Below are 16,502 nucleotides of genomic sequence, written 5' to 3' on the forward strand. Positions count from 1 at the left end.
TATGTGCAGTTAAATGCAGTCTAATTCAGACAAGAGGCTTAAATAGGAGACTTAAACAGGTGGCACACCCTACTGATGGACCAGTCCTTTTTGAATCTCCTAAAAGCAAGATCCTCTGAAAGCAACTGAGATATCAGAGGTGCACATGGATTCACAAACCCTTTATCTGAACTTTTTGCTGACTTTTACTACGATTGTCTGTGATTTTGATATTCAGTCATCTGTGAATACTGCCAGTGCTTATTATTTGCCTGATGACAGACAGCAACATTTCTGGTTGTAATAGCATAAAGGATTACAGAAGGGAAGGAATCATCTCTTAGAATTAAATTTCACAGTAATTCTACTTGATACTTGGCTATTTGAGAATGATTTTGTTCTCTCCTGTACCAAAAATAAAATTAAATTAAATTAAATCCTTTAATATTGTTTATTGCCAGAAAATATCCATAGCCCGTATTGTGATTAATTTTAGGTTCCCATTGATTGGCACGAATCATAATTACAATTTTTATTATTGGGCAGGTTGTATTCAAAAGTTGTGTGGTTGCCCAGTTTCCACCTAAATATTCTAGTTATATTGCAAGTCATACCCTTGGAAGCCTTTGATTGCATTTATCAGTCTCTCTGCTTATGAAAAGATTTATACTTGGAGATTTTTTAGACTGTTGTTTAGGTGATGTTCATACCTATTTTACAGTGCTATTTAGTGTATAAAATGAGATAATAGATGAAAACACTGAAAAATAAATGTGCTGTCAGATTCTAGGTGTTGGTGAAAATATCATTGTTATTATTAATCTAAACATTTGGTGGTTAGTATCATCAAGTAGTTAAACTGACTCGTTTTTCCCCAAAATGTAGTGTTGCCCCCTTCCATTTGAGGTTGTGTTGGCAAAACAAAATGGCTGTTCTTTAGAATGAAGGAAACCTTGTGACCAAAGGTGTTTTCAGAAGACTCAAGAAGCAAAAATGGTAAATAGCCTGGGTTAAGCAGGAAAGAGGAGCTGCATTCTAGCTTATGGAATGAATCACTTTTGGTTTAATTTCAGGTAGAAGATGAGACAGTTTTGTGCAATATCCCCTACATGGGAGATGAAGTAAAAGAAGAAGATGAAACTTTCATTGAGGAGCTAATCAACAATTATGATGGGAAAGTCCATGGTGAAGAAGGTAGTGGCTTTGGGAGAAAACTTTGTTAGAGTAGTGCCTTATCTTTAGTACATCATCGTCTTGTTTTCATGTGCTGCTGCATGGGGTGAACCCTGGAGAATACTTCAATGTCATCACATGGTTGGGAGATAAATTATTGTTTTAGAAGTACACCACATAAATTTTAAAAGGAGTTGAGCCATAAAAGGATTATATAGTGATCAATTGCTAGAGGGAAAGTTCAGTGTGCAAATAAATTTGATCTTAGGAGCTTTCCATAAGCACATCCAAGGCCATTTTGTTCTTCATTTCCCTTTTTCTTAGAATGGTAATGAGCACAATCTCTCTGTAATACTTCTTTGATCCCTTAAATCTTCCAGAAGTTGGTTCCAATATCTTGAATTTCCTAAAAGCAAGTTATTTGTTATTTATAGTTCTAGAAAAGACTCTCGATATATTAGAAGTGGGAAGATGGAGAGGGACTCCTGGGATTTGCAAATAATAGCCCCCCCTGCTCTTTTGACATTGATGCTGGTGTGATACTATTGAAATGCGTTATTGATCCACAGCTCCCTCTGGCATTCAAAGACTTTCTCCTAAATTGTAGTAGAACCCTATATGGTATGATTTTAGGAAAAAATGCTTTCTTTTGGTTCAGGGAAGTCACCACTGACCCATCAGCAGCAAATGCAAGTGGCTTTGCATTTTATAATTCTTCTTTCACTTATTACTGTTTGCATACTTGTGTAAGATTTTGCATCATAAACACAGAGTTGATCTGTGGCCAAAGAATTGAAATACCCCGGTAAGAATAAAGCCTGTAACTGGATTGTATTAGACCCACTTTAGACACATGAACTTATGTGATTATAAGAGCCAGTCAAATGATAGTAATCCACTGACTGTCCATCTACAAAATTTTATGTATGTTACCTATCTGAACTTCAGCAGTGAAGACAAGGAAACCCTCCTACAAGGCCTATTGGAGTATGGAGGGACCACTGCTCATCCATATAATCCATATTTTTCAGAGATGATACCTGGATCCGTCCTGATTAGTGATGCTGTTTTCTTGGAGTTGGTAGATGCCCTGAATCAATACTCTGATGAAGAGGATGATGGGCATAATGACAGCTTAGATGGTAAACAAGATGACAGCAAAGAAGATATGCCAGTAACAAGAAAGAGAAAACGACATGCTATTGAAGGTAAATAATGCTGCTTCCTTATTCCACTTTGAAAATGACAGGGATAGGGAAGAAGAAACACCAGAAAAGTTTATTGCTTATTAAGGGCTATTGGTGCTTTTCATTGGCCCCCATAATCATTGACTGATAGTTTAAGATAGGTATAATCTAGGTAAAGATGAAAGTAGAAGAATTTGTAGAATGATCATTGTCTGTTTCTAATTATAAAAGTGCTGTGTTTGGAAAATTAGAAAGAAGAAAATAAAATTATCCTATATCCCACATCCTAGAAATACCTAGTACCGTTGTTTTGGTATGTTTCCTTCTGAACTTAAAAAATGCACATATATCGATCGATAAGTCTATGTATATAATGTGATATTGGGATCATGCCATATATAATTCTATATTGCTTTTTATTTAATCTTATATAATGAATTTTTTTCTGCATCATTAATGTTGGGATTATAATTATATGTTCACTTATATTTTCCAGGGATGTAGTATCTCTCTCTTATTATAACATCATTATAATATCAGCCATGTTCTCCACCATCAGCATTATGACAGGATTCTTCTATATTCAGATTTCTCTATGCAAACTCCTGTTTTCACCTCTAGATTCTAATTTGGACTGGGAAATTTGTTGGTAATATGTAGGTGACTCTGATTTCCGATTTTTCTGGTAGCCTATGTGAGATTAGTCCAGATAGCACTGACCTTCTTTATGGACTCCAAGTCAGTGGTTCGGTTAACTTTAAGCAGTTCTAATAAAAATGCTGTGACAAAAGAGAAGACAGCTTTATTTGCGTGTTCCAATCGTAGTATTCAGCTTTTTGTCATTTTTAATTCAGGCAACAAAAAGAGTTCCAAGAAACAGTTCCCAAATGACATGATCTTCAGTGCAATTGCCTCAATGTTCCCTGAAAATGGTGTCCCAGATGACATGAAGGAGAGGTAGGGAAACCTGTCCGATTCAGCTATATGTACAATGTTTGGACAAAACTTTTATTCAAGCCTATTTTTTGACTAATAAAAAAGCTGTGTATGGTAAGTACATTATGGTTTGCTTATACTTCTGACTATTTCTTAATTAATTACTTACCCCTAAATGCCCCTTCGCATATTAAGGATCATTGTTTACTGGCTTTTGAGAAAGAATGAATGGAGAACTTTTATTTTGCTGTTTTTCTGGGGAGTTATTCCAGCACCATACTTTTCAAATCTCACCATCCCCGTACTTTCATACTTATGCCCAACATAATTACAGTGGTGTATCCACTTAGTCATGCATCATTCCCTCATCAACAAGGCCCATAAAAAGCACCCATCCTACCTTGGCACACCATACCTGGGTGACTATCAGGATTCAATCTATATTTTTTCAGTGAAGACATTCCCTTGGAAGGAACTTTTATCTCTCTTTTTCGTAAATAGGTATCGAGAGCTAACAGAGATGTCAGATCCTAATGCACTTCCCCCTCAGTGCACACCCAACATCGATGGCCCCAATGCCAAGTCTGTGCAACGGGAGCAATCTCTCCACTCCTTCCACACACTTTTTTGCCGGCGCTGCTTTAAATACGACTGCTTCCTTCATCGTGAGTGGGGCTAATTAATTTCCTTTTCTTTGTTCTAATTTATCATGTAGAGTTCTCGATTTCTGATCTGATGATGGTTTTATAAAGGGTCACTTTTATTTTCACTTGTTCAGTTATAGAGCAACATGCTTTGCATGGTAGGGACAGAATAACCAGCCCCAGAATTGTCCCTCAAGACCGCCTAGCTTTGAAAGGATTGTGTTAACATCAGAAATGACTTAATTCTGTGTACTTTGATGGTAGCTATTTACATCAAATTCTAACTCCTGTATTAGCCCCAATTAAAATTTGTCCCCCCTTTCCCCTGTCAAATGGCTGAATAATTGGAAACAGGACAGTTTCGTGTCTTCCAGCTTTTCATGCCACTCCTAATGTATACAAACGCAAGAACAAAGAAATCAAGATTGAACCAGAACCTTGTGGGACAGACTGCTTCCTTTTGCTGGTATGTTCTTAACCTATTCTGACATTGTTAACTTTGTTGAAAACTGAATGGGAAATGATCCTTGGGCTTTCTGCCCCTGAGAACACAGACCAAATGAACTAGTATATAGCACTCTAGGGATCATAAAGTAGAAATAAAGTATGACTTCTACTGTTAAGGAGCTCCCCAGTAGGGGCTATAGGACTAAGTTAGTCTAGGGAATAAGATTTGAAGAGCATTAAAGGCTTTCCTGCTCTAAATATCATCTACTCAGATTTCAGAGTCTGAAATTGCATTGTTAGAAGTGGAGCAAATTGTGTCACACACTCATTTTCTTTGCTCTCTTCCTTTAAATGCACCATATTCCTAGGAGGAATAAATGCATGAAGGCACTGATGTCTTATCATGAGATAATTAATCAGATAGATCCTTCCAAGGGACAAATCCTATATGACAGCATGAATTGTTCTGGGTACCCGGGGGGAGACAGGACCTCGAGAGAACCTGAGAATGGGTCAGTTGGTCTTGCCGAAGACAGTTTTGCTTTCTGCAAAACAGGATGAGCATAAGTAAAGAATAAAAGTACCTTGATAACATTTCTAACACTGAATAAAATTAGATTATATAGCCAAGTATTTTGGGGACCATCTTTTGTGGGATAATAGAAGGAAACATGATAGGAGTATACTGTTGCATATATGTCTAGAGAATGGGCCCTGTAGTAATAGCAAGAGGATACATCGAATGGCTAGGCTTAATCTTACTTAATTTTTACCTCATGTATATTACTTCCTCATATGTGCCAAGAACTGTGCAGGGCTCTTAACATACATTACCTTATTTTCATCATTACCAAAATGAAGGAGGAGACACCATGGGTTCTAGAGGTTACATATCTTGCCCAAAGTTGATTAGCAAATTAGTGGGAAAAGATGAAATTCAAGCCCTGGTCTAACTCCACCATTCCTGCTTTTTAGAAATTATACCATGGTATATCAACATACCAGCATTTATATAAATCAGAAGGGTGTTGTCCCCCTCTGTGGGACTCTGATTATGTATTATTACAAAAATTTTGGCAATGCCCAAAACATTTTCCTTTTGTTTTTTTGTCTTTTTTTTTTTGACTTAACAAAACAACATACAAACACGAACATTCTTTTTTTGTTTGTTTGCTTTTTGTTTCTTATGGTTTTATTCATCTTCAAATTCTATTACTCAAGTTAGTTCACTCTAACTCAAGAATTAATCATGAAATTTTGTCTTGAGCTGAGAAAGTAAGAGAAGAACAAAGAATTTGTCTCATCCTGACCAGAAGTATCATTTCTTTCTAAGAATTTTACAACCTTTGTCATATTTAAGAATTCTTTTTGGTTTTCTTTTTTTTTTTGTTAATTTTTAAATTTTTTTAAAACATAACATACAAAAAACGAACAATCTTACTATATGATCATTCCATTCTTGGTATACAATCAGTAACTCACAATATCATCACATAGTTGTATATTCATCATCATGATCATTTCTTAGAACATTTGCATCAATTCAGAAAAGGAAATAAAAAAAGAAAGAATAAAACCTCATACATACCATACCCCTGACCCCTCCCTCTCATTGATTGCTAGTGTTTCCATCTACTCAAAATATTTTAGCCTTTGACAAACACAAACATTCTTAACATATGAACATTCCATTCTTGGTGTACAATCAGTGGCTCACAATATCATCACATAGTTGTATATTCATCACCATGATCATTTCTTAGAACAGTTGCATCCAGCCAGGAAAAGAAATAAAAAGAAAAAAGAAAAGTCTCATATATACCATACCCCTTGCCCTTCTCTCTCATTGACACAATAGTATTTCCATCTACCCAATATATTTTAACCTTTATTCCCCCTATTTTTTTCTATACCCCTTACCACTTCCTTTCATTGATCACTAGCGTTTCAATCTGCTCGATTTGTTTTAGCATTTGTTCCCCCACTATTAATTAATTAATTTTCCCCCATTATTTATTTTTTTTCCATTTTTTTAAATGTTTCTGCATAGAGTTATATGGGTATTTTATTTCTTTTGAAGGCTTTTTTGAAAATTTACTTTTTTAAAAAATTTTTTATTAATTAAAAAAAATTACGAGAAACACAAACATTCCCAACACATACACTCAGCAATTCACAATATCATCACATAGTTGCATATTCAGCATCATGATCATTTCCCAGAACATTAGCATCAATTCAGAAAAAGAAATAAAAAGACAACAGAAAAATATAGCAAACAGAAAAAAAAAATTTTTACAGGCCATACCTCTTACTAATCCCTTTCATTGATCACTAGCATTTCAAACTAAATCTATTTTAACATTTGTTCCCCCTATTATTTATTTTTATTCCATATGTTCCTCTCATCTGTTGACAAGGTAGATAAAAGGATCATCAGACACAAAGTTTTCACAATCACACAGTCACACTGTGAAAGCTACACCATTATACAATCATCATCAAGAAACATGGCTACTGGAACACAGCTCTACATTTTCAGGCAGTTCCCTTCAGCCTCTCCATTTCCTCTTAGATAACAAGGTGATATCTACTTAATGCATAAGAGTAACCTCCAGGATAACCTCTGGACTCTGTTTGGAATCTCTCAGCCATTGACACTTTGTCTCATTTCACTCTTCCCCCTTTTGGTCAGGAAGGTTTTCTCAATCCCTTGATGCTGGGTCTCAGCTCATTCTAGAGTTTTTCTCAATCCCTTGATGCTGAATCTCAGCTCATTCTGGGATTTCTGTCCCACGCTGCCAGGAAGATCCACATCCCTGGTAGTCATGTCCCACGTAGACAGGGGGAGGTTGGTGAGTCTGCTTGCTGTGTTGGCTGGAGAGAGAGGCCACATCTGAGCAACAAAAGAGGTTCTCTTGGGGGTGACTCTTAGGCTTAATTTTAAGTAGGCTTGACCTATCCCCTGTGGGGTTAAGTTTCATATGAACAAACCCCAAGACTGCGGGCACAGCGTATAGCTTTGGTTGTCCACACTGCTTGTGTGAATATCAAGAATTCAACTTGGGGAAGTTGAGTTTTCCCCCCTTTCTCACCATTCCCCAAAGGGGAATTTGCAAATACTTTTCCACTCACTGATCAAATCACTCTGGGATTCATCAGGGCATCACCTGGACAAACCAACAAAATCTCATGTCCTATATAAAGTTCCATGTACTTAAGGTGTTCAATCAACTATCTACTTAAGTTATATTAGGAGATGCACTAGTCAAAGTATAGATTTGTACCAAATAAAGATTTTTTGCTTTAGTGTCACACATTAGTTGAGTTTTTAAAATATTAAGTACCATCTATTTTCAGCACACTGCAGTAATGACATTCTTTTGTTCTTCCTCATGCAAAAACATTTTTTTAATTTGTACATTTAGTCACTATCATTATACACTCTAGGCATTCCTAGATTATACCATCTCAATCTTTATCGTCTATCTTTCTTTGTGATTTCATTTATGCCCCAGCCCTCCTCCCTCTATCGTTCTCATATACAGCTTCATTCAGTGTTTTAACATAATTGTATTACAGTTAGGTAATATTGTGCTGTCCATTTCTGAGTTTTTATATTCAGTCCTGTTGCACAATCTGTACCCCTTCAGCTCCAATTACCCAATATCTTACCCTATTTCTATCTCCTGGTGGTCTCTGTTACCAAGGAAATTTTCCAAGTTTATTGACTAATGTCAGTTCATATCAGTGAGACCATACAGTATTTGTCTTTTTGTTTCTGGCTAATCACACTCAGCATAATGTCCTTAAGGTCCATTCATGTTGTTACATACTTCATAACTTTATTCTGTCTTACAGCTGCATAATATTCCATCTTATGTAAATGTCACAGTTTGTTTAGCCAACCGTCTGTTGATGGACATTTTAGCTGTTTCCATCTCTTGGTAATTGTTAATAGTGCTGCTATAAACATTGGTGTGTAAATGTCCATTTGTGTCCTTGGCCTTGTGTCCTTTGAGTAGAGACAGCATATAGATGGGTCCTGTTTTTTAATCCATTCTGCCAGACTATGTCTTTTGATTGGAGAGTTTAATCCATTAACATTCAGTGTTATTACTGCATGGGTAGTACTTTCTTCTACTATTTTGCCTTCTGGATTTTATGTCATATCTAATTTTCCTTCTTTTTACCTTTACTCATAGTCTTCCTTTCTACACTCTTCTCCACACCTTTCTCTTCTGTCTTTGTATCTGTCTCTAGTGTTCCCTTTAGTATTTCTTGCAGAGCTGGTCTCTTGGTCACAAATTCTCTCAGTGATTTTTTGTCTGCAAATGTTTTAATTTCTCCCTCATTTTTGAAGGACAATTTTGCTGGATATAGAATTCTTGGTTGGCAGTTTTTCTCTTTTAATAATTTAAATATATTATCCCACTGTCTTCTCGCCTCCATGGTTTCTGCTGAGAGATCTGTGCATAGTCTTATTGGGCTTCCCTTGTATGTGATGGATTGCTTTTCTCTTGCTGCTTTCAAGATCCTCTCTTTCTCTTTGACCTCTGACATTCTGATTATTAAATGTCTTGGAGTATGTCTATTTGGATTTATTCTCTTTGGTGTACACTGTACTTCTTGGCTCTGTAATTTTAAGTCTTTCATAAGAGTTGGGAAATTTTCAGTGATAATTTCCTCCATTAGTTTTTCTCCTCCTTTTCCCTTCTCTTCTCCTTCTGGGACACCCACAACACGTATATTTGTGTGCTTCATATTGTTTTTCAATTCCCTGAGTCCCTGCTCATATTTTTCCATTTTTTTCCCTATAGTTTCTGTTTCTTGTCGGATTTCAGATGTTCCATCCTCCAGTTCAGAAATCCTATATTCTGTCTCTCGAAATCTACCATTGTAGGTTTCCATTGTTTTTTTCATCTCTTCTACTGTGTCTTTCATTCCCATAAGTTCTGTGATTTGTTTTTTCAGACTTTCAGTTTCTTCTTTTTGTTCTTTCCTTGCCTTCTTTATATCCTCCCTCAATTCATCGATTTGGTTTTTGATGACGTTTTCCATGTCTGTTCATACATTCTGAATTAATTGTTTCAGTTCCTGTATGTCATTTGAATTGTTGGTTTGTTCCTTTGACTGGGCCATATCTTCAATTTTCCTAGTGTGATTTGTTATTTTTTGCTGGCTCTAGGCATTTAATTACCTTAATTAGTTTATTCTGGAGATTGCTTTCACTTCTTTTATCTAGGGTTTTCTTGCTGGATGAAATTGTTGTCTATCTGTTCTTTGACATTCCATTCAGCTTTATCTGGACCTTTAGCTTAAGTTGTGTTTAACAGAGAATTTTTCAGTTCTTGTTTTCTTGTTTCTTGCCCTGCTTGTATGGTGCCTTCCCCCACACACACACTTAGGAGGGTCTACTTAGATATTATTGACCCCAGCCAGATTTTCCCAGACCAAACTGGCCTCCTGTCAGGAGGAAAGAGTCACCTGTGTCGGTTTTCCCTGAGGGTGAGACCCAGCAGGTTGAAAGACTTTCCTGTGAAGTCTCTGGACTCTGTTTTTCTTATCCTGCCCAGTATGTGGCGCTTGTCTGACTGCAGGTCCCACCAGCATAAGATGATGTGGTACCTTTAACTTTGGCAGACTCTCCCTGCTGGAGGCTTGGTGGAGACAGAGGAGAGGTTGTAGGCTGGTTTTAATGCCTTCAAATTACCAAGCCCTGGTGTCTGAATTCCTTGATGGATGGATTCTACCTGGGTGGGGCTTCACCCCTCCCCTGGAGAAGGCGCAGTCTCCAGATAAGCCCCCAAAAGAGCTCACTTCTACCTATGTCTGGGGCAGTTGCAGCCTGAAGAGTCCTGCCGCTGTATCCAGAGGCAGTCAAGCCTTTGTAGATACACAGCCACAAAAACCTCTGTTTCCTTCTCTTTTTTTCCCCCCTTTTTCTGTCAGTCCTGCCCCCTTGGCGCCGGGGCAAAAATGAGCAACCTCAGCTTTGATCAGTTTCACCTAAGCTAGGGGCCTATTTTTAGTAGTCAGAATTTGTTAATTAGTTCCACAATTGGTGTTTGATTGTGCCCAGTCCCTGCTGCTGGTAAAGTCCTTTCCTTTCCCCTCTGGGAAGCAGCCTGTGGGGGAGGGGTGCTGGCCGCCGCAGCTTTTGGGAACTCACGGTTCTAGGGGGTGCTCGCAGCCAGTCCAGCTGGTCCAGACTGGGGTACACTGTGTGTGCGGTCACTGAAGTGGTCCCAGGAGCTGTTCTGTACTGTTTCTGGTTATTTAGTAGTTGTTCTGGAGGATGAACTAAAATGTGCATGTTGTTAAGCCGCCATCTTGACCCAGAAGTCCCTCATTATTTATTTTTAATCCATATTTTTTACTCATCTGTCCATACCATAGATACAGGAGTATCAGATGCAAGGTTTTCACAATCACACTTGCATTGTGAAAGCTATATCATACAATCATCTTCAAGGAACATGGCTACTGGAACACAGTTCTACAGTTTGTCTTTTTTTAACTTACAATGATATATATATATATATATATATGCACAGTTTTCTTTTGTCATTTCTTAGATCTGAGTACATAGTCAAATATAATGCTGGACTTCCCTCCGCCCAGCGTGTTATTTTAAAAACATTTTCAATTGTGCAAAAAATTTGAAAGATACCTTGTTCCTTTAGCCATGTATTTGTGTGTCTTCTGCCGAGCTATTTGAAAATAACTTGCAGATGCTGTGATGCTTGTTTATTAAGAGTTTCAGCATGCATTTCCTAAAAATAGAGACATTCTCTTATTTGGCCACATATTACACCTAAGAAAATTAACAAAAATTTCATAATATCATCTACTGTGTATTCTATATTCAAATTTTTTTAGTTGTCCCAAGAATAGTTGTTTTTACTTTTCAAGATAATATCATCCAGCTATGTATCATATTATCCTTTTAGTCTCTTTTAATCTTAAATAATACCACCACTATTTTTTTGAAAAGTTCAAGCTAGTTGTCTTGTAGGGTGTCCCATATTCTGGATTTGTCTGTTGTTTCTTCATGGTGTCTTTAACTTTTTCCCCTGTCCCCTATTTCCACAAACTAAAAATTAGCTCTTGAGGCTTAATTGTATTTATTTCTTTTTTTTTTTTTTAGATTAGAAGTCTGTTTATTAGTAAGTTAAATTTTTGCCTTTAAACATTTTAAATTTGGTCTTGTCAAAGCAAGACCTCAAAAAAATTAGTCTTGTAACTCGCTATTGTTTCTCTCCATGGAAATCTTTAGTAAAAGGCGAAAGATTTATACGATCTGAAGAGAAACCTGAGTATAATTGTATTTATTTCAAACATTTTGGGTAAAAATACTTTATAAGTGATGCTGTGTATTTCATATTGTAGCATAAATATATAATTTATGATTCAATTAATTTCTAAACTCTCTTGGAATTTCCTTTAGAGCCTATAGTGTGCTATTCCAAATATCTATAGTGATAGTAGACTTTTATCCCTTATAAGTGGGTTTTGTTTTTAGAAACAGCTAGAAGTCATTGAGAATCAAGTCTGATAAGAAGATAATGATAAAGTTGAATTGTACAATTATTTACTTTAAAAGTAAAGGGGACATAGCTAAAAGTCATGAAATAGTGTTCTTCTGAGTTTCATGTACTTACTGGAAAGTAGTTCTAAAATTGTTTAAATAGTAATATTGTACAAATTCAGGAAATATACTTTCTTACTGAACCAGAGGTAGTATGGTAAAGTGTTAAGAGCAGTAGCTGCAGAACAAGGAACCCTGATTCTGGTACCTGCTCTGGAACAATAAGCTGTATCACCTTGAACAAGTTCATTCTCCTTTCTGGATCTCGTTTCTTTATATGTAGGAGACTATATTCTCAATTACAGACAGCTAACATGCAAATGAATTTTAGATACAACTCATTTGGAAATTGAAGATGCATAGATTATGTCTTTTTAACAATTACTTTATTGGAAACCTCTTTTATGAAGTGGTCTAAGTTTGTTAGTGTTAGGATGTTTGCTAAATGGCCATTTCATTATTATATGGTCACACCTATTATATGGTACAGAGGGAAAAAAAAGATATTATTATTGCATTTAAACACAGGTTTGTGATGATGGGTCAGTATGATGACTCTGGGCCTGTTCCTCTTTCCTTTCTGTGGCATGTTCATTGCAGGAAGGAGCAAAGGAGTATGCCATGCTCCACAACCCTCGCTCCAAGTGTTCTGGTCGTCGCCGGCGACGTCACCACGTGGTCAGTGCTTCCTGTTCCAACACATCAGCCTCTGCTGTGGCTGAGACTAAAGAAGGGGACAGTGACAGGGACACGGGCAATGACTGGGCCTCTAGTTCTTCAGGTACAGTGAGCAGAAAATCAAGATCTCTTTCCTTTCCCTGCAAGAACCATAGTAAGCCCAGGAACACTGCCTAACCTTTAACATTACTATCTTTCTAAAATTGTTGCTACTTTCCGCAGGTTTTTTATAAGCATTAGAGAAAGAATATTTTATTCCTAACTATTCTACCTCTTAAGGTAGAATGAAATACTTCTGAGTTTGTGACAAACTACTAATGACAATTACAGTCCACCTTCTTCTGATTTTTATTGCTTCCTCTCCTAGAGGCTAACTCTCGCTGTCAGACCCCCACAAAACAGAAGGCTAGTCCAGCCCCACCCCAGCTCTGTGTAGTAGAAGCACCCTCGGAACCTGTGGAATGGACTGGGGCTGAAGAATCTCTTTTTCGAGTCTTCCATGGTACCTACTTCAACAACTTCTGTTCAATAGCCAGGCTTCTGGGGACTAAGACATGCAAACAGGTACTGTCTGAAAGTAGCAGGAACAAGTCATCCACTTGTCTGTCTGTCCCTTTGCCATCTTTTAAGGCTGCATATCTGGAGATGGGTTACGTTAGATTTGGTCCCATGTGCTCCAGTGTTTCTGGGCCATGAAGTGAGTTCCTCAAACATGGAATCTTCTTCAGATGCCAACCTACCAACGCTTGGGTAACTGCTCTCCTCCTTGATGAATTCTTATCTCTGTCTCTTGCCATTATCTAATTCTTCCATTTGTCTACACTCTCTAAGCTTTCCTTTTGGATCCTGTTTTTCTTTCTAAACGTTTACCCCTTTCCTAGAAAGGGCTTCCACGTCTTTCTGTGGATCTTGTTATCTCAAGCACTCCTGCTGCTTCATCTGCTTCTCCCTCTATAAACCTCCTCAGATGCTTTGTTCTCCAAATTTTCTGTTACTTCATTTCCCAGTTACCACCCCCAGTAGCTGGTCCTGGTCCTCACCCTTCTCACTCATGCTACCACTAGCTACACAGTCTGTTAGAAGTCACTCATTGCTCTGGAGGTAGGAAAAGACTGCAATAAAAAGACAGACTGAAAATAGGGACAGGGAGTTTGGAGTTAGAGCCTATCAATGCAACAAGAAAGGATACCAGAGCTGGAGCCATGCCAGTGCAGTACCCTCATTTCTGAAGGGGTCTCTGGTCTCTTCTTCATGACTCCTCTACTTAGAACAAGTAATAGAAATGTGAATTTGAGTGCCCTTTGCTTTCATTTTGGAGCTCTTACCTATTTCCCTAAGGCATGGGTTCTTTTTTTTTTTTGCATGGGCAGGATCCGGGATTTCAACCCAGGTTTCCAGCATGGCAGGTGAGAACTCTGCCACTGAGCCACCATTGCCCGTCCAAGGCATGGGTTCTTAACTTAAAAGTCTATGTATTACTGATTGCATATGTAGAATGGTATGATTTCTAAATGTTGGGTTAATTTCTTTTTTCCGTTAATTAATTTTAAAAAAAAGTCTATGTAATTGTATGAAAAATTCTACATATGTGTATTTCTCTGATAAGAAGATTTGTAGTTTTCACAGATTCTCAAAGAACCCTAGAACCAAAAAGTAAAGGAAAAGGCCAAAACCCAGTGCCAAAAAGGAAAAAACACTTGCAAGAGGAACCAGCTTTTCTGAAATGCTACCCTACTGAAATGGTCAAGTGGCTCTGACATCTTTATACCAATAGAGGGCAGTAGTGCTTAGAACTTGGTACTGTTCCTATCATGTCTTAAACCTCAGTTGTACAAAATTAACCTTTCTAAGAAAAAGCAGATACTATTGATGAGAGTCAGGGGCATCCCACTCATGGTTTGGTAGAAAGAGCAGTAGATGAAAGCTGCTGACCAGGGAAGATGTTACCATGCTCAGTATTTCTCCCTTCCCAAGGCAGGATAAACACTTAATTTCAAGTTGTAACACAGAAAATAGGATTTATCAAATGATTGTGACTACTGAATCACTATATTATAGATATTTCTTATTAGTCTTTAATGTATTAGAACAGCTAGAAGGAAATACCTGAAATTTTGGAACTATAACCCATACCATACTTTAAAATTTGCTCTACAACTACTTGTTAAACTGTACTTTGAAATTTATCACTTTTCTGTGTATATATTTCACAGTAAAAATGTTTAAAAAAAAAGGAATTAACTTTAGAGCCATTACTATCCAGAGTCCCAATACCAATCTGTTTCCCCTTAACTGAATTGACTTTTAATATATGTTAGCTGCCTGTGAGCTCTCCAGTACATTTCCAGGCCTAGCACTTTGTTGGTATAACTTTTCTGACCACCTAGCTCAAGAAGGGGTGACAGGTCCTGTTGGGTTTCTCTTTCAGGTCTTTCAGTTTGCAGTCAAAGAATCACTTATCCTGAAGCTGCCAACAGATGAGCTCATGAACCCCTCGCAGAAGAAGAAAAGAAAGCACAGGCAAGTGTTGGATAAAGGACTTCTTTTGGCCAGGCTGTTCCTGTACTCTGACCTTTCCATTGGACTTCCAGTCTGCCTCCTACTTTACCCACTGCACAAGGCTTTGTGAGACCCATCAAATTAGTATTGCACAACTGATGGCCAGAATTCTCTTGTGATCCCTCAGAGTCTATGCAGTGGACCAGCCATACTGCCAACCTCCCCCGCCAGATGTTGTTGACTACGAGATTACTGTCCAGTTTCTCGTTGACACTCCAAGCTAATAGGACATGCACCGGCCTCATGGCCCCACCCCAAGAGCCATCCCTTTCTCTCTTGTTGGGTTGTTAGTTACCACCTTGCTAATTTTTCAACTCTGGCCAGAGTTCTTTGTCTTTATTTTTGGCACTTGTGTTGTTTTTCTCTCTGAGTTGCATAATAATGCTGTCTTCTAGCCAGCCTTTGCTTAGGGTTGGAAGTTAAAAAAAAAAAATTGGCACTCTGCCTGGCTTGGTTCACTAATGACTATCACCTGTTGGAGGAAGGAGCTGACACAAGTTCTAGATATAGAAGGAAGTCCCTGTAGCTTCTTCCTCTCAGTTCGCTCTATTCAGAGCAGACCCTTGAGAGGCCTTACTACCTCCCCATCTTGAAACTCCTTCACATTTTCAACTGCCCAAAGAGAGAGAGTGAAAGAGAAGCAACAGCAATATAATCCACACGTAGGGTCAGGTTTTGTTTTGTTCCTGTGTTTTGTTCTTTTATGTTTTTTTAGTTTGTTTCAGGGTGTTATGTTGTGGTTGTAGTTTAAATTCTGAAGTATAGTTTGGCTGGATTTAGAATGGACTCTTAACTTCCATGTACCAGATAGGACCCTCTTGTTAAGGAATTTCAAACCACAGTCACTTAGAGCAGATCATACTGTCATTTTCCTGCATCTACAGAGCTCTATCCCTTCTCTCTTTTTCAGGTTATGGGCTGCACACTGCAGGAAGATTCAGCTGAAGAAAGGTAAGTTTCACCAAGGCGTTCTGCCCTTTCAGTTCAAGGTCTCATCCGTGTGGCCATCTCCACCTGCAGCTGCACTTGCTGACCCTGAGCCCTTCTACAGATTGCAGATTTCTCTGCACAGCTGAGAACAGTTCAGCTTCTCACTGCAACTGAGAAGACCTCTTAGGAGATAAAGTTATGGGCCATGTGGTCTCTGAGTTTCATAGTGAGCCATTTGCCAGGTCCAGACTTCATTCAGTGTTTAGAATAGCTGCCTTATAGTCCTGGATCATTACCTTACTCATCCCACAAAATACCACCCCACTGTAGCCTACAACCTCACCTATGATTTCTTCTCACTTCACGTCCTAAAATGTG

General features: G+C 37.9%; 1 protein-coding gene and 1 non-coding gene across 4 annotated transcripts in view; one reads left to right on the forward strand and one right to left on the reverse strand.

Annotated features, from left to right (window-relative positions):
• The window catches only part of EZH1 (enhancer of zeste 1 polycomb repressive complex 2 subunit), a 42,617-nt gene that overhangs the window by 17,778 nt on the left and 8,337 nt on the right, over nucleotides 1-16,502 (forward strand). For all 3 annotated transcript variants that reach the window (XM_077164318.1, XM_077164317.1, XM_077164319.1), the window contains 9 exons: nucleotides 1,053-1,173; nucleotides 2,184-2,360; nucleotides 3,194-3,296; nucleotides 3,777-3,940; nucleotides 4,294-4,385; nucleotides 12,558-12,738; nucleotides 13,003-13,199; nucleotides 15,064-15,155; nucleotides 16,105-16,145. In XM_077164318.1, the coding sequence (XP_077020433.1) occupies nucleotides 1,053-1,173; nucleotides 2,184-2,360; nucleotides 3,194-3,296; nucleotides 3,777-3,940; nucleotides 4,294-4,385; nucleotides 12,558-12,738; nucleotides 13,003-13,199; nucleotides 15,064-15,155; nucleotides 16,105-16,145 (1,168 nt within the window). The remainder of the gene's footprint in view (nucleotides 1-1,052; nucleotides 1,174-2,183; nucleotides 2,361-3,193; nucleotides 3,297-3,776; nucleotides 3,941-4,293; nucleotides 4,386-12,557; nucleotides 12,739-13,002; nucleotides 13,200-15,063; nucleotides 15,156-16,104; nucleotides 16,146-16,502) is intronic.
• LOC143689345 (U5 spliceosomal RNA) lies at nucleotides 11,572-11,689 on the reverse strand. The gene has a single exon (XR_013178782.1). It is a non-coding gene; the product is annotated as a U5 spliceosomal RNA (small nuclear RNA).

The sequence above is a fragment of the Tamandua tetradactyla genome, chromosome 6 (assembly GCF_023851605.1).
Source record: "Tamandua tetradactyla isolate mTamTet1 chromosome 6, mTamTet1.pri, whole genome shotgun sequence".
Classification (NCBI taxonomy): Eukaryota; Metazoa; Chordata; class Mammalia; order Pilosa; family Myrmecophagidae; genus Tamandua; species Tamandua tetradactyla.